The sequence below is a fragment of the Planococcus citri genome, chromosome 3 (assembly GCF_950023065.1).
Source record: "Planococcus citri chromosome 3, ihPlaCitr1.1, whole genome shotgun sequence".
NCBI classification, from domain to species: domain Eukaryota; kingdom Metazoa; phylum Arthropoda; class Insecta; order Hemiptera; family Pseudococcidae; genus Planococcus; species Planococcus citri.
The window spans coordinates 59,327,317-59,349,369 of record NC_088679.1 but is presented as its reverse complement, the minus strand read 5'-3'; the positions used below and the strand labels follow the sequence as shown (position 1 = coordinate 59,349,369).

The 22,053-nt window shown below is 31.4% G+C and overlaps 2 protein-coding genes across 13 annotated transcripts in view; both read right to left on the bottom strand.

Annotated features, from left to right (window-relative positions):
• Nucleotides 1-22,053, bottom strand: part of pbl (epithelial cell transforming 2 pebble) — a 67,752-nt gene that overhangs the window by 29,438 nt on the left and 16,261 nt on the right. For 10 of the 12 annotated variants that reach the window (XM_065358478.1, XM_065358475.1, XM_065358477.1 and 7 more), the window contains exons 3-5: nt 15,575-15,693; nt 13,327-13,410; nt 11,660-11,816 (exon numbers count right to left, since the gene is read on the bottom strand). In XM_065358478.1, coding sequence (XP_065214550.1) covers nt 11,660-11,816; nt 13,327-13,410; nt 15,575-15,693 — 360 coding nt within the window. Of the gene's footprint in view, nt 1-11,659; nt 11,817-13,326; nt 13,411-15,574; nt 15,694-16,031; nt 16,302-22,053 lie in introns of those variants that run through there. The other 2 variants (XM_065358474.1, XM_065358476.1) reach the window with 2 other exon arrangements.
• Nucleotides 3,277-5,751, bottom strand: LOC135841496 (uncharacterized). The gene is made up of 5 exons (XM_065358484.1): nt 4,699-5,751; nt 4,422-4,586; nt 4,016-4,213; nt 3,708-3,914; nt 3,277-3,488 (listed from the first exon to the last, which is right to left on the bottom strand). Exons 1-5 carry the CDS (start codon nt 4,723-4,725, stop codon nt 3,468-3,470), a joined length of 618 nt encoding a protein of 205 aa, XP_065214556.1. The 5' UTR covers nt 4,726-5,751; the 3' UTR covers nt 3,277-3,467.

The following is a 22,053-nucleotide window of genomic DNA, read 5'->3' as shown; positions in this document are numbered from 1 at the left end:
AGAAATTTTTCAAGTATTACAAGCTGCCTATCTGATCTTACTAAAGGCAACCCAGCTAAAAAAGATAAAATTATTTGGAAAGAGGAACATGAAAAAGCATTTCAATTTCTCAAAAAAGCTCTAATTAATGATCCAATTTTAGCAATTTATAATGAATCTAGAGAAACGATAGTAGAAACAGACGCTTCAAATATAGCCATTGGAGGGGTCATCTCTCAAAAAAATGAACTTGATGGAAAAATCCATCCTATTGCCTATTTCAGCAGAAAACTTCAACCACGACAGAAAAAATTGTGCACTTATGACCTGGAATTAACAGCTTTAGTTGAAACAATTTTGTACTTTCGAGAATATTTATTTGGTAAACATTTTTTCGTTTTTACTGATCATGCCCCCCTGATTCATTATAGAAAAATGAAGGAACCAAATTCTCGTATGGCGAGACTAATTTTAAAACTTTCAGAATTTGATTTTGAAATAAAACACAAACCTGGTAAAAATAATGTACGTTGTCCCAGATTTTTTAAGCAGAATTGAAATTAACACAATTTCAACCAACCAAAATTTTGTGGCTGAGCAAATGAAAGACAATTTTTGTAAAAATTTAATTTCTTTATTGAAAAATGAAACAATTGAAATTCCATCATCTGAATTGAATAAATTCAAAAAAATTAGTCGTAGATATATCTTAAGTCCTGAAGGAATTCTCCAACTTAAACATCCCAAACAAAATCTTATCATAATACCATCCCATTTAATTAATGAAATAATTGCCTCTATCATGACAAAGCTATAGGCGGAGGACATTTTGGAATTCGAAAAACTATTGAAAAATTGCAAAATAAATTTCACTGGCAAAATTTAACCAAAGATGTTGAAAAATTTATAAAATCATGTCATGAATGCCAGCTGAGAAAATTGAAACCAGGACCAAAACCTGGACTTTTAAAACCAATCAAAGTGTTAGAATGTGATTTATTAAGCCATATTGAAATTGATTTTGTTGGTCCCCTTCCCACAAGTGATGGAAAATCTTACATTTTAGTAGGAACGTGTAAGTCCACAAAAATGGCTTTCGCTAAACCAACAGGATCAGCAAACGCTTCAGCAGTTATTGACTTTATTTATGACCTAATTTGTCAATTTGGATGTCCACTTAAAATCACCTGTGACAATGGTAAACATTTTCATAATAAAGAATTTATGGAATTTTGCTCCAAAATTGGAATAAAATTAATTTTTAGTTCCACTTATTCCCCAACTACTCAAGGAGCAGTTGAAAAATTGAACCATTCGTTATGTAAAACCCTAGCATACTATGTAAACGATGAAAAATCAAATTGATCAAAACTGGTCAAATTTATTGTTTTTACATACAATATCACGCCTATATCAAATTTTCATAAATTATCTCCATACTTCCTAGTGTATGGGAGACATCCCAATTTACCCATAGATAATAAATTATCCATTAATTCATCATCTATGAAAGGAAGACTGGAAGAAATTGAACAATTGGATAAAATTAGAAAAAAGGTACCATCTTTAATTGAGCAAAATCAGCTGATTAATAAGAAAAATTATGACAAAAAGCATAAGGAATTGATTTTTAAGGTAGGCGAAACAGCACTTTTACAAAATCCTATTAAAGGAAAATTCATTCCTACTTATCTAGGACCAGTTAAAATTCTACATAAATTTTCTCCATTAAATTATGAAGTTGAGTATGAAACTAAGAAAAAAATAAAACGTGAGATTGTACATGTCAGACGATTAGAAAAATATCAAAAACGAAAATAGGGGAAATATTGAGAATTCTCAAAAATTTCGTGATCAATCTGTGCAGTTTTCCACTGGGCCCAGGAAGACATTTCCTTTAAAAAAGAAACACAGTGTAGGTATCACATTTTTCCAAACATCCAATCAAAACTGAGCAGAATGAAAATTTACAAAAAAATATATCTGACCAATAATGCGATTTTTATCAATTTTCTGACCAATAATTTGTCACTGACAAATGTAATTATTTTTCTATGGCGATAATCACTTCTATTTTCAACACTGACCACTTCAGAAATTTCTTAGCAGAGAAAGTACATAACTTGACAAAAAAATTACGTAAAATATTCCAACAGCAAGCTTGAGAAAAAAATCTTGCTTTGATTTTATAGTACTGTTACCTGCTACGTGATTTTAACCAATATAACCACGCAGCTATCCTTATCTCTCGCTCTTTCTCTCTCTTCACTGTTTACTAACCTTCAGTGAACATATGCACGTGATTTTCTATTTTTAACTTCACCCACTAACCAACTAACACCAAGGTGTAACAATATGAACGATTCGTCAATATTTTACTCTCCTCTCTTTCTATCCTTCAGATGATTCCTTACAATGAACCTGAACCGTTAAGTCAAGCCACCAAAGCTCAAATAATGAGACTGGTCAATCATTACGTACATAGAGAAAAACAGACCATTATTTTCTACGATGACCATGATACATGGGATCTTGCGCACCCAGACGTTGCAGGGTACCATGTACCCTTCTTTAATGTGACCTGGGATGAAATTGACGATGTTCAAAGGACGATGAACAAACTTTTCTATTATTTAGGCATTGAAGCCTATGTATTTTTCATAACTGTGCCAAATAAAATTTTCGTTTTCGATGTAATAATTTCAAACGAACGAATTCTGCCCGAATTATTATTGAAACCTGGGCAATGAAACCAAAAATGGAAAAATGAAAAATTCTACTTTTTTTGCTATGTTATTTTTTTCAATATTTTTATGCTAGTTTTTTATTATATCAAGCATGTACATAGGTAGCTTTTAATTATAAGTAGGGCAACCCAAAATATGCTCTCATTCAAGGTAAAGTACCTATTGAATAGGTATTATATTCAATTTTTCTTTGGAATAAAATATTTCCGAAATATTCATATACCTTACTCGAATATAAAATGGGTATTGTTTTCACTCGTTTTGATGAGCACATAATAAAAATGACTATGTTCATTCAACAAAATTGATTCATAATCAATAATTTTAAATTCGTCATTCCATCAATCAGTAAAGCATAATCATCAAAAAACGACTGTGAACATGACATTTGCGATCTTCCGATCCTGAAACTGCTCAAAATATTCAATAAATTGTGAAATATGACGATTTTCAGTAGAAAATATTCAGAAATCATTAAATTGAGCTCATTACAATAAAACCTTCAAAAAAACAAATATATTGGGTTGTCCCAATGAATAGCAAACAGTAGTTTTTCTTATTGTATAATTTATTCTATAAAAATACGTATAAAAAACAAAAAAAAAAACAATTAGTTTAAATACATACATATCTAATAAATGTACAAAAATTAATATTTTACCTTTTTTTTTACAGGTTAATTAAAATTACTTTTTACAATTTTTTTTTCTCACTCTTTCTTCGGACTTGCTTGATATCAACTTAAACGTTTGAACGGTGCCTCTGAAAATTACAAAAACAAATACCTCAATAAAAATGAAACAAAACAAAAAATCGTGATTGAAAAAAATAAATAAATCAAATAAACAAATAAAAGAACCTTTTTTTGGAAAAAACAAATGACAAAAAAAAAAAAAAAAACCATAAAAACTTCGAAAACAAAATTCTAAATTTAAAAAAAAAAAAAAAAAAAAAAAAAAAAAAAAAGAGGAAAATAAATACCAATGGTGACGTTTCCAGTGATCTCGTAGGTAACCATAAGTAACATTCATCATAGGATGGCCCAAATCTAATGATATTTCTTTTGAGATCCACATAGTTTTGATAAGTAAAGGGAAATAATATCTTAAACTGCGGATGGACCTGAATTACATTAATATTCACCATACCTCCTTCGAACCGAACTTTTATTGTTTCCATTAAGTCCTTCTGAAAATACAAAAAAAAAAAAAAAAAATGTTACAAAAAAGTGTCAAAAATATGATTTTTTTTAGACAAAAAAATGATGAAATTTTTTTTTCCCAACTTACATGAATAGACCAAAAGTGGCTATTATAAAACCAGCACCGTGTAGACATACATGGGCTGTTAAAGCCTAATTCGTAATCAACACACATGGCCCTAGGGTCATTATGTGTTAAGAATCCCTTCGTAACACCATCAGCTTTCAAGTATGAATGTCGTAGTGGAAATCTGAATTGATCAACAGTTCTATTTGACCTAGGAACCTGAAAATTTTGAAATAAAAATTAATAAATAAAGCTAATCAAAACACAAAAAAATACGTAAATTTTGATTTTTTGCCAAACTTTAAGGAAATAATTTGAATTTTGAACTTGAAATTTTCAACAAAAAAAAAGTTTAAAAATAATAATAGGAAGTATTCTAATTCGAAAATTTGAATTACTTTTTGAAAATTCTATTAATTATTTGTACCTCAACAAAATGATGTCCAGTTGCCTGTGGTTCAGCAATCTGAGGCTCTGGTACTAAATTTATGCTAGATGGTCCCGCCTGGGGCTCCATCTGCGGCTCCATCTGGGGCTCCACGGTGGAATTTTTTGGCATTTCCAATTCGAGGATCATAGCATTTAAACTTGTCTACAAACAAAACCAAAAAAAAAAAAGTAAAGGTATCAAAACTCAAAAATCAAAAAAAAAAAATGTGAATTATTCTTTAAAAATTTTTTTTTTAAATCAACAAAAAACATACCTCATTTGGTTGTTCAGCATTTGTCATCTCCTGGATGAAGTCTACAGGCTGAAATTCCTCACTTTCAAAATCTATTTCATTCAAACCTAAAAATTGAGAAATTCCATAATTATTTATTTAACACGAAAACCCTTAAAATTATAATCAAAATTTATTCCCCCCTACAATTTTTTGAAAAAAAATACACCAATTTAATGATAAAAATAGAATCAAAAATTCACTTACCAGCAAGAAAGTCATTGTTCTGAGAATCCATTGTAACTCAAATTAATTAAAAAGGAATAAAATAAGAAAATAAAATAAAAAAAAATATATCAACTTTTCACAAAAATTTTACACACAAAACTGATAAAAATCAAGATTTTTTTTCTGGTTCACAATACACCTTTGAACACCTCAAACAAGCAAGCATAAGAAGTACGTACTGTACATTGACAAACCTCCAGATATGGAAACAAATCTTATCTTTTAGCAAAATTCCATATCTTTTCTACCTTCTCCAGTTATCCAGTTACATTGTTTTGGAAAAACCTCACGCACCATAATACATACAAGGTGTAGGCAAATACTTTGTTATCTTTCTCTGGCATAGCATGGAAACACAACATCTTGGTAAAATTACTTATACATGGTAGAACAAATTAATTAATTCAATTTTTTTTCAGATGGTACAAATTTTTGAAATCTCAAATATTGCAAAAAAAAGTGTGACAGCATTCGTTGACATTTTTATACATGACAGAAACACATTTCCAATTGTATATTGCGGAAGTAGATTCCGCTGGGATGAGTCGAAAGTAACCATAGCGCCTATTGGCCCAATTCGGATTTCAGTGAATGATCCGATCGAAACCGTCATCAAATTAATTAAAAAGATGCTGTCAATTCTAGACTACAATGTATACGTTTATTACGATGAATTGCCATACGCTTTAAATATGTATGACATAATAATTTCTAGAACAGAGATCAACATAAACGATTTGAGAGCTGATTAATTTTTTTTTGATATCTCCAAATTTTTTTTTTCAAGTCTTTGAAATATTAATTTTTTTTCAATTTTTTGTATGTAAGTATTTTTAACCCCCCCCCCCCACATATGACTTAATGATATTTTGAAAATCTCCCCCCTCAGGATGCTGACCTTTTTGTAAATACCCCCCCCCCCACATTTTTGTTCTTTCCAATTATTTTTATTTTCTTTCCAAACTTTTGTTTTTGAATTTTTTTTGCTGCTTAAAAACTTTTTAATATTCTTTACTTAACAATTTTTTTTTCTGTCTTTTCTTTCAATTTCCAGAATGTTGACATTTTTGGTATTCTACTCTCTTTTCAAAATTTCTTCTACTGAAAACCTATTCACTGAAATTATTCCTGGATCCTTTATATCTGAAATTGAAAATATAGTTGTCTATGAAAAATCCATTCCCTATAAATTTATCTTAAATTATACTTTTCCGAATAGTAATCCTACTAATTCTTCCTATGAATATCCTCCCAATACCAATTGTGAAATGAAAGATGAATGCACCTATACTCATGATTTCTACAAAGCACTGACAAGATTGGACTCCTTCATTGATAATCAACTTCAACAAACTCGTTTTGATGCAAAAATATTAAATGAACATTCAAGAAGAAAAAGATCATTTCTACTAGGAAAACTTTATGGTAATTTCCTAGAATTTTGTTGTGATGTAGTCACTAAAGATGATCTCTACCCATTATTTGTCAACCAGCAAGAATTAACAGCCAATTATAAAAATTTAAAAGAAGCCTTAATTGAAACACATGCAGATATTTTCAATATTTCCACAGAACTTAAATCATTCTCTAAACTAATTCATGCAAATATTGAAATGATAACTCAAACAATAGACACACTCTCTACCACTTTGGAAAAATTTGCAGACCTTTTTGCAGCAGATAGATCCACATATCCAGTACTAATATCAATTCTAGAGAAAACATTCTATAATTCGTTTTTCTCATCCATTATTGAACATTGTAAAGAGCACAAGCTTCCATCATCAATTATCTCTCCAGAAAGCTTGAAATATTACATTGAAGTTTTGAAAACCAATATTGAAAAATTTAATTACACCATAGCCATACCTACTTCAGAAATTTTGGAATACTATACCAGAAGTATCACACATTGTCAAATTTCAGAACAGCAGATTTTATTAGAAATTCGAGTGCCTTTGAAAAAAATTAATTCAGACTGGAAATTATTCAAATATACTCCAATCTACTTCAGAAATAAAGAAGAGCTCTGTATTCTGAACACTGAGCAAATGCTAATTGCTTTTGATTCTGGAAAACAAATCATCAGAGAAATTACAGGAACAGCATTAAAAAAATGTGATCTTTCAAGACAGTTATGTTTTTTGGACTACTTTGATTCCACCTATGAATCACCAGAATGTGCAAAATCATTAATCCTTGGAAAACAACTTCAAGAATTAAATACAGTGTGCAATTTTAAATGTGAGCACATGCATTCAAAAACAATAATTAGAAAAATTCAAGAAAATATTTACATCATTTCCAATCCTCAAAAATTTCTTTTCCTTCACAACTCTTCAAAATCAGATACTATTCCTTTAGAGATAAATTATAATCAATCTGGTGCAATAAAAATTCAACTCCCTTGTGATTTTGAATTACTTTTAAAAACTGATGAGGAAACCCAAATTCTGATCCCACAAGGATTTCCTTGCATAAAAACTTCTGAAAATATCTTACATCTAAACAGACTGCTTCCCTTGCAATGGACTAAATTAGATAATAGCAAAATAGATTTTCACCCCTTTAGTCCCTTAAAATTTAAAAATATTACAAAAATTTTTAATGAAAATTGGAAGGAACAAACCCCCTCTTTTAATATTAAAGAAAACCCCCAAATATTTGAAAACAAATTAAGAGATATAATTTTAAATGATATTCAGACTCCCTTGTATGGAGGACATACTATTAGCAGTATTATTTTTACAATATGGTTAATTGTTTTAAGTGTATTAATTTTAAAAAAATATTGTTAAAATAATTTTACATATCTTTTTAGAAAAAATTTTATGTATAAATAACAAAAAAAAAAGAGAAAAAAAATGCATAAAACAAAAAAAAAATTGAAAAAAAAAGAAGAAAGAAAAAAAAAGAGAATTGAAAAAAAAAAAAGAAAAAAATGAAAAAAAAAAAAAGAAAAAAATGAAAAGAAAGAGCATAAATAGATTAATAAATATATGAAATTTGAATTAAGATTGATCTGAGTGTCTCTAGTCATTATTTTTAAGTATTTTCATGTGTATTTTTTTTAATACTCATTTAAAAAAAAAAAAAAAAAAAAAAAAATCTCTACTCATAATACCTCATATTTACATTCCTATTTTTTATAATTAGATTTTTTATATTTAGATTTTTTATGTTTAGATTTCTTATACTTCGATTTATTATAATTTGATTTTTATAATACTATTTTTCATAATACCATTTTTTATAATAACATTTTCTATGTATAATTATTTTTTTATACTAACCAACAAAAAAAAATTTTTTTAATGTATACCTCTATTACTTGTATATCATAAATTTAGAGAAAAAACAAAAAGCAAACAGACTCTGGACTCATAATCAAGTATCTTGTCCCATTTTTAATTTTTTTTTGGGGAAATATATTTATTTATTAATTTTTTTTTTTGGGTAAAAGACAAAATTGAAAAAATGATAATAAACCGAATGGAAACTTTCTAAAATTGAAAATTACCCCGCCCCCCTTGTCCCCTTTCACAATCTATTCCATAGTCAAATTTTTTTTTCAAGTGTGGCAAATTTTGGGAAATTAAATTTCTTTTTGAATTTTGGGAAAAGTGTGGTCACTTTTTTGGGAGAAAGGAAATATTGTGATGACACATGTAGGCAAAATATACGTAAAGTTAAAATCTGTTAAAAAACGTAATATCGGCTGGCGCCACACAGCCTCACAGCCATAAAAATATGACGCGTGCCGAACATTGGTAAACCACTGACCACCCTTCCGAGTTGCTAATGTGCAACAAACGGTTCGTAATTGCAGTATTGCACATTACGAACCGTAAGCAATTTAAGTCAAAATGTCTAAGCAATTTAAGTCAAAATGTCTTTTAGCCAACCCTTTACATGATGATTTTTCCCTACAAATACTCTGGTGAGTCCAGGGTTTGGGATGATTCGGTTTTCTATCTTGTAGACGAAAGTCTTAAGTTTAGCTTCGGTTTAAGCTTATTGTTTCTGTATATACTTGTGTTAAATTCGTGAAATAAAGTGAAAGTATTAATTATTCAGTTTGTCGTCTATTTAATTGAAAAGGTCCATAAGACCCATTACAGTATGTATCTTCAAACATCTCAAGATTCAATTTTTTTAAAAATGTAAAAAAATTAAATGAAAAATTTCAACATTTGGAAAAAAATATACCAGAGATAAAATAACGATTTTGTCATTTGATAGGTACAGTAAAAGTCGCTTATTATTATAACGGTTAATGTTATAAATCGCTTTATGTTATTAAAATGGTTTGGTCCCGATCTTTTATATCTAATTACATTGAAATTCCATCGGTTATTGTAATTAGTGCATCGGATAATGTTATAAATTTTAAGTGATTTTTAAGCTTTTTTCGCATTTTTATGTAATTTTAAAATGTTTTTAACACCTTTTCACCCAGTCTTTCCCTAATTTTTCTGAAATTTCAGACTTTTTTCTGATTGACATCATTTTTTAATACTTTTTTCATAACTTTTTGAAGTTTCAACTTATTTTCAACACTTTTTCTTGCAATTTTTGTGAAATTTTAGTTCAATGACTACATATTTAGTAAAAAATTGACCATATAAAAATTTTTGGTGAAAAAATCACTTTTTTGTTCAATCGGTTTGTGTTATAAGTCGGTTAATGTTATTAAATTGCGCTGGGACAAACGTTATAACATTAAGCGACTTTTACTGTATAATTTTGCTTAATATATAAGGCATAAACATTTTCATTTTCCCTTCAAATTTGGAATTTTTTAATTACAAATTTCAAAATTTGAATTTTTTTTTTTTTTGGAAAAAATCAAAATTGAAAAAGAAAAGCAAACCAGCCCGAAGCGAAGCTCAAATCTTTCAGAAATTCATGTTTTGAGAAGTAAAAAAAAAACCGTTTTTTTGTGCAGGGATGAGTTTATTTTTCTGATTCAAACTTTGAGCATTTCTTCAACTTGAATTTTGAACCATAAGTTTTTCATTTGTAAAAAGATCAAATAGCCCGAGCAAAAGAGAGGGAAAAAGCTGTCAAAAGTTTTCAATTCAAGTCCTAAGAAAGTCGGCAAATAGGTAAGCTCTTTTCAACATTTTTTCAAAATTCCATAAAAAGAAGAAATTAATTGAAAATTTGAAATCTGATTTAAAAAAAGAAAGACTTTTTGATGAAAAGTGATAAAAAGCAGGACTTTTGCAGGACTGCAGGACCATTAGACACCCTGTATAGGCAAAAAGTAAAACAGAATGAGCAGTAATGTTGATCTCGCTGTAGAAATTTTGAGTCTAGCAGAAAATCATAGCCAAATAACCTCAAGAAAACGCAGAAAAATGTTCGAATTTTTAGGTCAAATAGTTTCTAGATGTTTTTAATCCTTTCTCATCATTAGGTTTAAATCACGATGAAAATAGTTCAAGATTAATTTTTTCCAAATTCAGAGGTTTTCAAACTAAAATTGAAAATTTTCTCGAAACACATGAAAAATTTACAAGTTTTACAGGGTTTCAATTCTCGGCAGAGTAGTTACCCATATTGACTTGAAAATTTGGAATTTTACACACGTTTTCTTAAGATTATTCATGCCATAATTTTTTGCCAGGCACCACCAAATTTTTTTAAAAAAGAAAAAAAAAAGGAAAAACGAACATAATAAATTATTGAAATGTAAGATGAAAATAGAACAGAAGCCAATTTGCTTAGTATATTTCAATTGCACTGATTCGGAATCTTCATAATTATGCGATTTTCTAAAAACGCATCTCAAACCACGAATTCTCCCACATTTTGAAAATTTATATTCGAAATTTTAACGATTCGTAAAAAAATAAATTTTAATAGCTAACAAATTTCTAAATTAAGTATATCACAAAGAGCCACGTGAACTCTGCACTATTTACGACTAGCAAAAATTAACGATTCCTTCATCATCAAAGAATTTCGACAGTTTATAATTAAAACATTTTTCAATAATTTTATAATTTTTTAATACATTTCGTAATTTTTATTCTAAATTTAACGAACCTCAAAACATCCCAATTTTTTTTCCATTTTTATGACCAAAAAAAAAAAAAATAATAATTCGTCAACTCGATTCTCTCGAGAGATTTGCAAATATGGGCATGAACAATTATTAGAAAACACGACGAAAAACAAGAGAAAAAATTTAACCAACGTCAACGGTGCATTGGCGATGGATAATCCAATTACTCATACTGAACCTTACATAACCCGCATACTTTTCACCTCTCTTCCTCGCTGCACCTCCTCCTCCTCGTAGGTATCCATAAATCGTCATTAGGTACACGTATTACGTACCTAAAACGGCGATATACCTGAGACCCAGCATAGCCAAAAATGATAAAATCTGGAACTAGTCTACTCGTAAAGCACCTTATCGCGCAGAAAGTATTTAATTAATAACGCAAACACCACCGGGTATGCTCTACACACTCATACATACAATACGCAACAACCACACATACGAGTACAATTACATACGTTGAGCGATAACACGGTCGCGGTCGCGGGCTAGAGTTACCAGAGCACGGAGAGACGTCGCGTACACGCACCGCGTCGTCTGGAATGCAGCAATATGGCTATCGTTGATGTTTAATTGTTTACGCGTAAGTATACCTATAGGGATCTATGTAAATGAGGTACACTAGGTACATATTTTTCTTACCAATTCATCTTCTTTTTTGAATCCGGTAAAACATATGACTTGGCCCGATAAGGCGTGACAGTATAAAGGTTTTGTAATGGTCGAAAAAGGAAAATACTCGTCACCCAATTCTTCTCGTTTCTTGGCCATCTCCAGTATGGCAGTACGTCCCAATATTCTGAAAAAAAGTTCGATAATTAGATAAATAGGTACGTAACAGATGTGTAATGCATCGTTGGAATTATTATAAAGGGATCTGGACACTGGCTAGTGGCTATAATAACTTCGAAGAACAGAAGTAATCAATTCGACTTGATAACGATCATACGAGTAGGTTCTTGGAAATTGGATCAGAATTTTTCAGCATGAGCATGTTTCAGAACTGACGATGAGAGTCAATCGAATCAAAAAAAGTAGGAATGAAAATTCTCTAAGGATTGAGCCAAATATGCGATGTGATGTGAGTGAAATTTGACCAAACAAAATTCAAAAATTGTACTTTTTCATGGATATTTCAAAAAAAAAAAAAAAAAAAAAAAAAAAATAGAAGCATCTTACTACCTCATGAACGGTCCCTTGAAGGTTTAGAGTTTATGGTTCAAGTTTACAGTAAAAATCACAAGTTGGGCATTTTGAAGCCAGGAAATGTAAAAATTTATACATTCTTAAGACTCAGAAAAATATTCTTTTTGACTAGCATCAAAATTGAAGGAGCTAAAAAAACCAGGATTTATACTACAATTTATTGAAAATGAAACCATTTCTAGTCATTTCAATTTTTATAATAAGCAAAAGGTCGAAACGAAATTTTTGGTTAGCTTCAAGTTGAAAAATTCAATGGTGCAATTATTTTCTCAAAAGTACAAATTTTTGCATTTTTTAGTCTCAAAATTTCCAGCTTTTATTTTTTTACTGCAGATCTAATTCAAAAATGGCTGCTGAAATTTTGGGGGTAAAATGTGTGGCCTAAAAAATCCCATCAGTCTGGATACTTTTCATCAAAATCCTTCAGAGACAGTTCATGAGGTTTTATGGTTAGAAAAAAAAAACATGAAACATGTATGGGGTGGGATATTTAATTGAATAAAAATTCATTTAAGCTTTAAAATTTTGAGACAGAAAGCTTCATTTGACTCCTACGGTGTCTCAAATTCGAAAATATTGCCCAAAGATATAAAAATTTGGTCTAAAAAAATTCTCAATTAGCTTCCAGATTTCCAAAAAGTCTCGTCTATGGTAATCCATGATGAAATAATAATACATATAACCAAATAGCAATTATGTATCATGATATCCACAAGCAGACCATAATATGAAAAAGCAGTGCAAAAGCAGGACTTTTGGCGGATCATTTTTTCCAAACTTTCCAACTTTTTTAAAAGGAAGAGTGGCAGGAGGGGGAGGGGTGATGCGGATGGAATAATTTTTTCAGAGTCAACAATTCGTTTAATTTTTAAAGGGAACTAAAATTAAAAATTCTGACAGAAGATTACGTACTTATAACTGAAAATTAAGGATAGAAAAAGCTCAATTTTTTCATTTGACAGCTTTGGCAAAAAAGCAGGACAAAAGCAGAAAAAACAGGATGAGCAACTGATAAGACACTCCGAATAATTGACCAAGCGTGGAGTTCACTTGATTTGTTCTTTTCCCACAAGCTTTGAGCACCTCATAAGTTGTAAAACTACCTAAAGTTTTTCTCGCCTACGTAGGATCGGTGATTTTTCTTGGATCTTCTTGGTTTTCTAGATTTCCGGGCCGGGGCATGAAACCTGAAGAATGGGAAGAAGGAGGGTTATCGTAATTCTCTCAAAAAGTTTTCTTATCATTTCTAAAACTTGAAAAACCAGCAATAAATTGAGGGTCATTTCAAGTCAAATCGACGAGCGTTTTGCACTTGTAGTAGGTGACTGTCAAATTACGAGTATTTTTTTATGGGCCTCGATGAGAGGTGACGAATGGTGCAAAACTGCAGTTCTCAAAGTGCATTTGCTGGGGAGATATGGGGATTACCGGACATTTTCCCGAATCCACTTCCCCGAAAGACATTTTCCCAAATGACAAAATCCCGATTTCTGTATTCCCGAATCCATTTACCCGAATGCCGTGTACCCGAACCAGTAACCCGAACGTCCGAAATCCCGAATGTCCATATCCCGAATGCCTGTAACCCGAATGCCTATATCCCGAATGCCTCAGTGTAAACTAGACACCTCTCCCCTTTTCAAATAGTTGACTGAAATTGCTGTAAAATTCGAGCGGGGTCAACTTAAAAACAACAAATGGTACGATTTTGGAACCTTTACCAGTTTTTGGATCTATATGAAAGAAATTTTTTGAAGATGAGGTGAAAATCAGTGTTACCACCTTTTTGAGCATCAAAAATTAGCTGAAAAAATTTCAACGAAAAGCTCAACTTTTCAACGTGTCTATTTCAATCACTTCGTCGTGGAGTTTTTTTGGACTTCATCATCAAATTTCAAATCAGTAATATTTGTAAATTTTCAAAAATATACTAGAAATAGGACGAATTATTTTAATATTTTGTTGACTCACACAAGAAATTTTATGTTAAGAATAAATTTGGAAAATTTCAAGTTGATTTGAGGCTCGATATTCCCAAACGGCCTCTGTCCATTTTTCAAACCTTTTTAGTTACGTTTTGAATCAAAATTCATCATTTTTTTTTTCAACTTCAGAGGTACCAGAGGCATCAGAAGTCAATATTCTCCACCTCAGTTTGCAAAAAATGCATTACCCCATCAATGGACTCAACTTTCATACTCATCTAAATTTTCACTTTTACTCCCATTTTTTAACCTTTCAAATCAAGCTTCCCCTCTCCCAAGCTGATTTTTATTTCATAATGCATTTTATTTTCACATCAGCTTCAAGATTCTCTGGCTCAATATTTCTCACTTGTCACTTTTTCCTCAATAAACACAGAAATAATGTAGGTACATTACATACGTCTTTGCTCAACTAAGACAACAAACGAATTTTTTTTTTAGTTTTTGTATTTTCCGCGTTTATCAAGGATTTCTATATAACAGGTACAAAAAAACAAAAAAATATGAAATCATTTTTCACGAATGCACGTCACATTTTTTTGTAAAAGTCGTAGTTAAGAGGTTCAGGTTTCGAAAAATTTGAAATATTGGACCATTGCCATCTAAAAAATTGTTGCTTTGCTTCAAAAACATTCCGCACAGAATTTGTTCTTCGCAAATAATGTACATTCAAGAGCGGAAGGGTGTGCATTGAGGATGAAAATGACCACTTGGCACAATAATAAAAATTGACACGTAATGAAAACCTTATTTTTAATGCAAAAATTGTTTTCAAATAACAATTTATGAAGAGCAAAAAAATAAATTTTATTTTATGTATTACTAGGCGATCTTTAGAACATGTGTACATTTTGAACAATCATAATTCACTTGAATTGAAAACCCCCTGAACAAGGACTCCTAATTTCCTTCCTTAATTATTTCTTGGCGGTCAAAATCTGATTAAAAATCAATGCCAGACTGAAAAAACGAACAGGGGGCGGGGAAAGGTCAAAAAACATCAATGGGAAATTTTTCCGGATCTCAATTATTCACGTTTACTAACTCCTAAAGTCGAAAAAATTAGACACTATATCTGAAAAATTTTCAAGTTGCTAATTTATTTCAAAAAAGTAGGAAAGAACTTCACATTGAGTAGAAAAAATTCAAAAATATGCCACATCTAGTAGGAAAAGTGTACTCTCAGCTAATAAGAAGTTAGTTATGTCTCAACATCACTTCTTCTCCGATAACCCACCGATCAAACATCCTGTACAGTGTACACGGAGTCGATCGTTTAATGCTGACTTAGCATCTTCCCTACAGTACATATCTCCCTCCCCACCCAAAATTCTACTCTTATAACATGAATAGATACAACGCTCACCTGTAATTCGCTCCATTTGCTTCGACGTTCTCGAACGAATTCACAACGTATATGGATAAAACATCTTCGGCCGGATTGGTTTGTATATCTTCCGCAACCGTAACCGGTACTTTGAATAACTGCGGCAAAAAGAACACAAAAACCATAAAAATAAATTAACGAAATGAATTCAACGCGAATAAGTACTTTTGCACGTTCGAGTAAAGGTTAAAATGCCAGACACGACGTTCGCTAATCATATCGACACATTTGATCAGCACCCCGGGCAAATCATCTTATTCATTCACAAAGTACCGAACTCGTCGCCTAGATCAATTCACACGACCGTATTGTACAGAATGAATAACCGCATACAGCACGAGTACATACGTACGAAAAAAAAAACAAATAAAAACATACCAACCGCGGTAAAATTCGACCAGAGCGGATAAAAATAAAAATTTAACAACGTAATTACCGTTAAAACAACATCAGTGTTACCCGCCAAAATGCAGCTACCGAAAGCAAAATGTACCCGGTACCGTTCACCTGTCGTCAAAAACTCATCAATATCGACCCATAAAAGAGTATAAAATGTAAAAAACACCTTCCCTTTGGCAAATTTCAACTCCCAAAAGCTCCGCAAAATGATCGACAACCGCATTAAATGGTGAAAAATTCGCTCGAAAATGTGCACTATAAAGGAACGATGTCGCACAACAGTGAGCTGCGTTTTGCTCCAACATTTTTTTCATCTACTCTCCTCTTGTTCATATAAACGAGAAACGTAATAATAACAATAACTTATGAGCTCGAAGAACGCAAAAATATTTTTCCCAACGCGTCCAATGTTCGCATTTTATTAGAACCAATATCGATAATATTTATTTTCGAACGATACACGCAATATAATGCACCATATTGCATTTTCTACTGCGTTCCATTTAAGATAGAAACAGGGCTCTAGATATCGAGTTTATTTATTTATTTTTGCATCGAATTTCAAAGATTACCAAAACATCGTCCTCTCTGCCCCTGTACCTACTCTTGGAGCTTCGCTCATCTCAAAACGACGTATCTTCGTTAACCCAATAAAATAAACAAGCGCAACATCCATCTGAAATTATCGTCTTAGATCGTAATTTGTCATAAATGATCGTACACAGTTGATTCTTCCTTATTTCTTCAATACTTTATATTATACCTTGTCTAAATTCCAATCAAGAAAGCACGTACGTAAGTACCATACGTACACATTTATGTACATAAACGGACAACTTTCATATCACATTTCACCTTCCATGCAACGAAATTACACGTACGTCGAAGATACTCTTATACCTACACCTATTCAAAGTAACATTCGATAGGTTGCTGACCTGTATTCATAAATTCGCAAATTTACCTAGCACGATTTCTTCACGTAAAAATTTCCCCTTTCGTATGGACGAAAAATTCAAGTTATCGGTAAAACGTACGAAATAAGCTTAGGATAATTCGTAAAGCAATAATTACTCTCGACGATGATTGGCAAAATGTCAAGTCAACGGACGCATGCGAGAAATTGTGATTTTGAAGTAAAAATAACAAAATTTCGTTTCGAACGCGATAATTTTCCATTATAAGGAGGAATTGATGGCTTCAATTTCCCCTCAAAGTTTCTTTTGAATACGAGTCAAGGTCAAGTTCACATGTTTTAATATTATTATTGAGTCTATTTTTTTCCTCGTACGAATCAGCGACCACATGGAGAGGAAATTTCCGGAGACTTTGCTAACTTGATTGCATTTGAACACGACTTGTTCTGGCCTACATCATTCTACCAAAAAAATTCAATGTTGTGGCTGCCAACGAAATGCTTCAAGACGAATTAATAAATGCGAATTTTTTATTGAGATAAAATGTGAAACACGAACGTTAGTTTTGTTATTCGATGTGATATTTCTGAAATGCAAACAATAAAATGGAATTTATAGTGTTTTCCGAAGTCATATTTCCGAATGTCGTGTTATCTGTCTTATTTGATGAAATTTTGAAATATGTGCTACGATGCCACATATACTTACCTGCACATTTGATTAAAAAATAATCAATTATCGCAGTAGCCCGAAACGATTTCAAAACCTTATGATCTACTTGTACGAGTACATATATGGTATATAACAAAAATAGCTCACGTATTGAAAATCGTAAAATTTTCCTAGTTGAAATGAAAATATAATTTTTAAAGAAGACATTAAAATTTAAGATCCTTGAATTAAGTAATAGGAAAATGTAGGAGATTAGCGAGGTCATTGAAGATATGTACTGTAATACACTGTACAACCAACACTTCGAAAATTATTAAGCTACATTTTATTACTATCATCGTAAAATATTTTGAAATTATAATAAGAACTGGTTTCGGGCAAACCACGAATTTTGAGCGGGGGGAGAGGGAGGGCGGAGGCAAAATATAACTTTGGATGACGAAGAGTGAGCAATGAGCACATAAATAAATTATATCTTATATGTGATAAAATTTTTAGAGAACTCTTTCAATACACTGGGAAATAAAAAATCGAGGATCTATTGCTCATGGAAGTTTCTGCAGATTTTGACCGTTTTTTCTAGTCGATTTCTTGAGGAAAGAACTAGGGGAAGGCGAGAGGGGAATGCCTTTCCTGATTTTTTTCTTCAAAAACGCATATTGATTGACCTTTGTTCTTTCATCAATGTTTCGAATCGTGGCTAATTTTCATCTAAAAAGTAGGACGCAAAATCTTATGAATAAAGTTATCACAGTTTGATGACAATCAAGAGAAACAGACTGGAATTCATACAGAAAAAAAAAAAAAAAAAAAACCCTGAGAACACAAAAATTTAGAATTTACGTATTAGGAAAATTTCTAAAAAAAATACTCTAAACAAAATTTTCAATGTTTCAACAGGAATCAAAGGGGAAAAAAATAGGAGAATGAAATTTAAAACTCGATCAAATATTCAAAACGTTAATTTTCCGAACTTGTGGCACGGATACTCAATTACGAAAAAAAAGTCAGTGAATTTTGACCAAATTCAGATGCAACCTTAATTTTGAATATTGAAAGTTACCCACAAAGATTTTAAACTGGGAACAAACCGCTGGAGAGTAGATATAAGGCCTCAAAGAGGAGACATTTTCGAAAAAAAGTTGTGATTTTTTTTCGCTCTAACCCTTACCCATCCTGTTTTTGGGGAAAATGGTCAAATCTCAAATGGAAGTATTTGAGGTTCTGCGTAAGTAAATCTATGCTATTGCCATCAAAATTCAAGACCACTTTTAGAGTTGTACTGAGCGGTTAAAAATTTGCAAATCACTTATTTTTGAATAAATTTGTGTTTTGAAAATTTTCTCTTGGCAGATATTTGGCATAAATTATTCTAAAATATTGCAGCTTCGAAAAATTGACAAAAATAGCCAAAAATTTCAGGAATTTTTTCGATTTTTTAAAAATGGCAATAATGACTAGAAAATTAGTACCACGTCTGCGTTTTAAAATATTTCCCTTGTTTATTCGTTCAGCCTTCAGAGTGCAACTTCACGATCAAAATTCACGTTTTCAATTTTTTTTTTTTAAACAATATACCTATTATTTTTTTATTGGTGAGTCAAAAATTGAAGCGGAACATCATGTTCGGAAATGTCCCTGGCAAGAGAGGCAGCGGAAGAGCATTAAGAAGATGGACAGACTGTGTTTGACTCAAGACAGAGAAACGTGGAAAGATGCCATACTGGAAAACAAGACAGTCGCTGGCGACCAAGGCATGGGTGGTGATGATGAAATAACTCGTAAATATTACGAATAATAGGTGCAAATGAAAGAAATATTGATGTTTTGGAAAATATTATCGAAAGGTATTAATCTTCACTTAAAAATATGTACTTGTTCAGAGTGTCTAAAAAAAATCTCAGGACTAAAAAGAAAGATCTCAGAAGGGCCTTCAGATGGACCTTCTCCGGCCTCCCCCTCCCCCGCACATCATGTTCACGAAATCACCAAAACAAATATTTTAAAAATTCATAATTTTTCAAAAAATTATTTAAAAAAATTGAGATTCTTCATTGCTTAATTTGGATTAAAAGTGGCAATTTGAAAATTCGGAAAAAGGGACTTTTTCTGACGTTTTCGAAAAAGAAATAAAGAAGGATCTTTCCCGGCCAGAAGGATCTGTTGGACGTCCCCTTGTCAAATAGTGAAAATGATGCAGAATAAAATAAATTTTCGAAAAGTCACTTTTTTTTAAAAAGCAAAATTTTAGACAAAATACCTGCACCTTTTAAAAGATTTCAATTTTGAAAAATAAACCACAATTTATGCCAAAGTTGATTTTTTTTTGCTTTAAGCTACTACGGCCAACATCGAAAAGGGAGCAAAAACTGAATACTTTGACCAAAATGATTTTTTTTTAAAAATAATTTTTCACACAAAAAAATAAACTATTTCCCTCATTCATCAATTTGAAATACAAAATTTTCCAAGAAGTCACCACTTCGGAAAATTTTACGACTATACCGAATAATAATCACAGTTTAGCGATTATTAGCTGTCCTTGTGCCGTCCTGTGTTTGGTCTGGCCTCGATTTTGATTAAATCGGGTAGATAGTATAAGTGTGATAATAACGTGGAAGAAAGAAACTAGGGCCGAATACAGCTTATACAGTGAAGGAGAGGTGAAAGAGAGGGGAAGATAGTGGGAATTTATTTCATTATTACGAAATAATCATCACACAAATGGGCTCAAATTTTCATAATTTCCGTTTTCCAAATAGGTAAATGTTTTTTTCCTAGTTCGGAGAAATAATTAGATTTATTCATTTTTTACAAATTTTCAAAACAACTCGAACCTTGTTTCATTGAAATTTACTTTCTTTCTGAATCAGTGACATAAAAAGCACTGAAATTAAGAGTGGGAGAATTCGCAGTGAAACATGTGAGTAGATTCTCTTGAATCGTTCTCAGAATTCTAATTTTCGCTGAAAATATCTCAAAAACAAAATCACTTGTAAAAAATTAATTTCGCTCAACACTTCAACGGGTATCTAGGAAATTTTATGCACTATAATTTTAATTCTCTTCATTTTTTTCCTCAAAAATTGAGTTTTATGCCAGAAAAAAGGTCGAAAACATGATTTTCTATCAATGTATCTTTCAAATTGAGAGTTTTTTAATTTATAATGGAATCACTATAAAAAATATCCTGGAAAAAATGATCCACATTTTGCTGGCGGGAAATCTGATACACTACCATTTTGTTCTTCTTCATTTTCCCCTAGACTTTTAGTTTATCTCAAAAATTGACTTTTTATTTTCAATTTTTTCATCGCAAAAAATTGATTTTGGAGGAAAAAAGTTCCTAAAAAACAAAACAAAACTGCAAGGTATAAAATGTTTGACCAGCAAAACATTATTCTCTTTTTTTGCGGGGGGGGGGTGTCTTTGTTTCAAGATGTTTTCAGTTGATATGATGAAAGTTATCTTTCAAAATATTATATATTGATTTGTCTATTTTGACCAATACTTGAAAACTTGAACTTAATTGACGATTTTATTTTCAGTGATATTTTTTGGAACACCCTGTGTAGTAAATACTCAATCAGCCGATCTTTTATTTTCGTTACATCGAAAATCTGGCCAATACGTCTCAAACACACTTTAATTCTCATTCATCGTATGATTATTACAGCCCATACTACAAACACCTAACAGCTCTGCTCATAGTCAGTCTCGCAGCTCGCTGCAGTCAAATCACACTCGTAATCCTTCTTCGACACAATATTCTCACAACCAAACTCGAATTTTCGAAGAGTTTACCTTTCGACACATCGTTTTCCTCCAATTTCCGTACATATTTGGTATCAGCATCAGCTGTCAGCCTGTCACAGTTACACACAAAATAAACAGCTCGCTGACCCGCCAACCATTCGCCACCCATCTCCATATACCACCACTAAATACCAAAAACCACGAATGTCGCCACCATGCCGCAAATCACATACCACGCATCCGTTATACACAAACAAAATTACGCGTTTGTTTTGAAAACTATACATACAGAAGGAGAAACGAAGGAAAAAAAAATTTTTCAACATTTTTACTCGCTTATAACGCATTTATAATAATACCCCGGTCGCCTGCGCATCTCTCTTATACTATAAAAAAAATAATTAATTAGTTGGCTCGATTTAAAAAATGAAACATACTAATTTCGAAGAATGTCCGAGTAAACTTCGGAATGCATCTGTCACATATAAAAGCAAATAAAACAAAGACGCCCAACACCATCATTAGAAAAATGTCGTCTGGATTTGTTAGCTAGCCAAAAATACTAGTACTCGTATCAGCTCAGCTGTGTTATGAGTATGACAAAGCTCGCATGCTCTTTCAAAAATTCAATTTCTTATTCACTCCATGAGTATTGAACAATGTAGCGTAAGAGGCAATGAAAATTTTGTAAATATACCAGAACATGTCGCCATT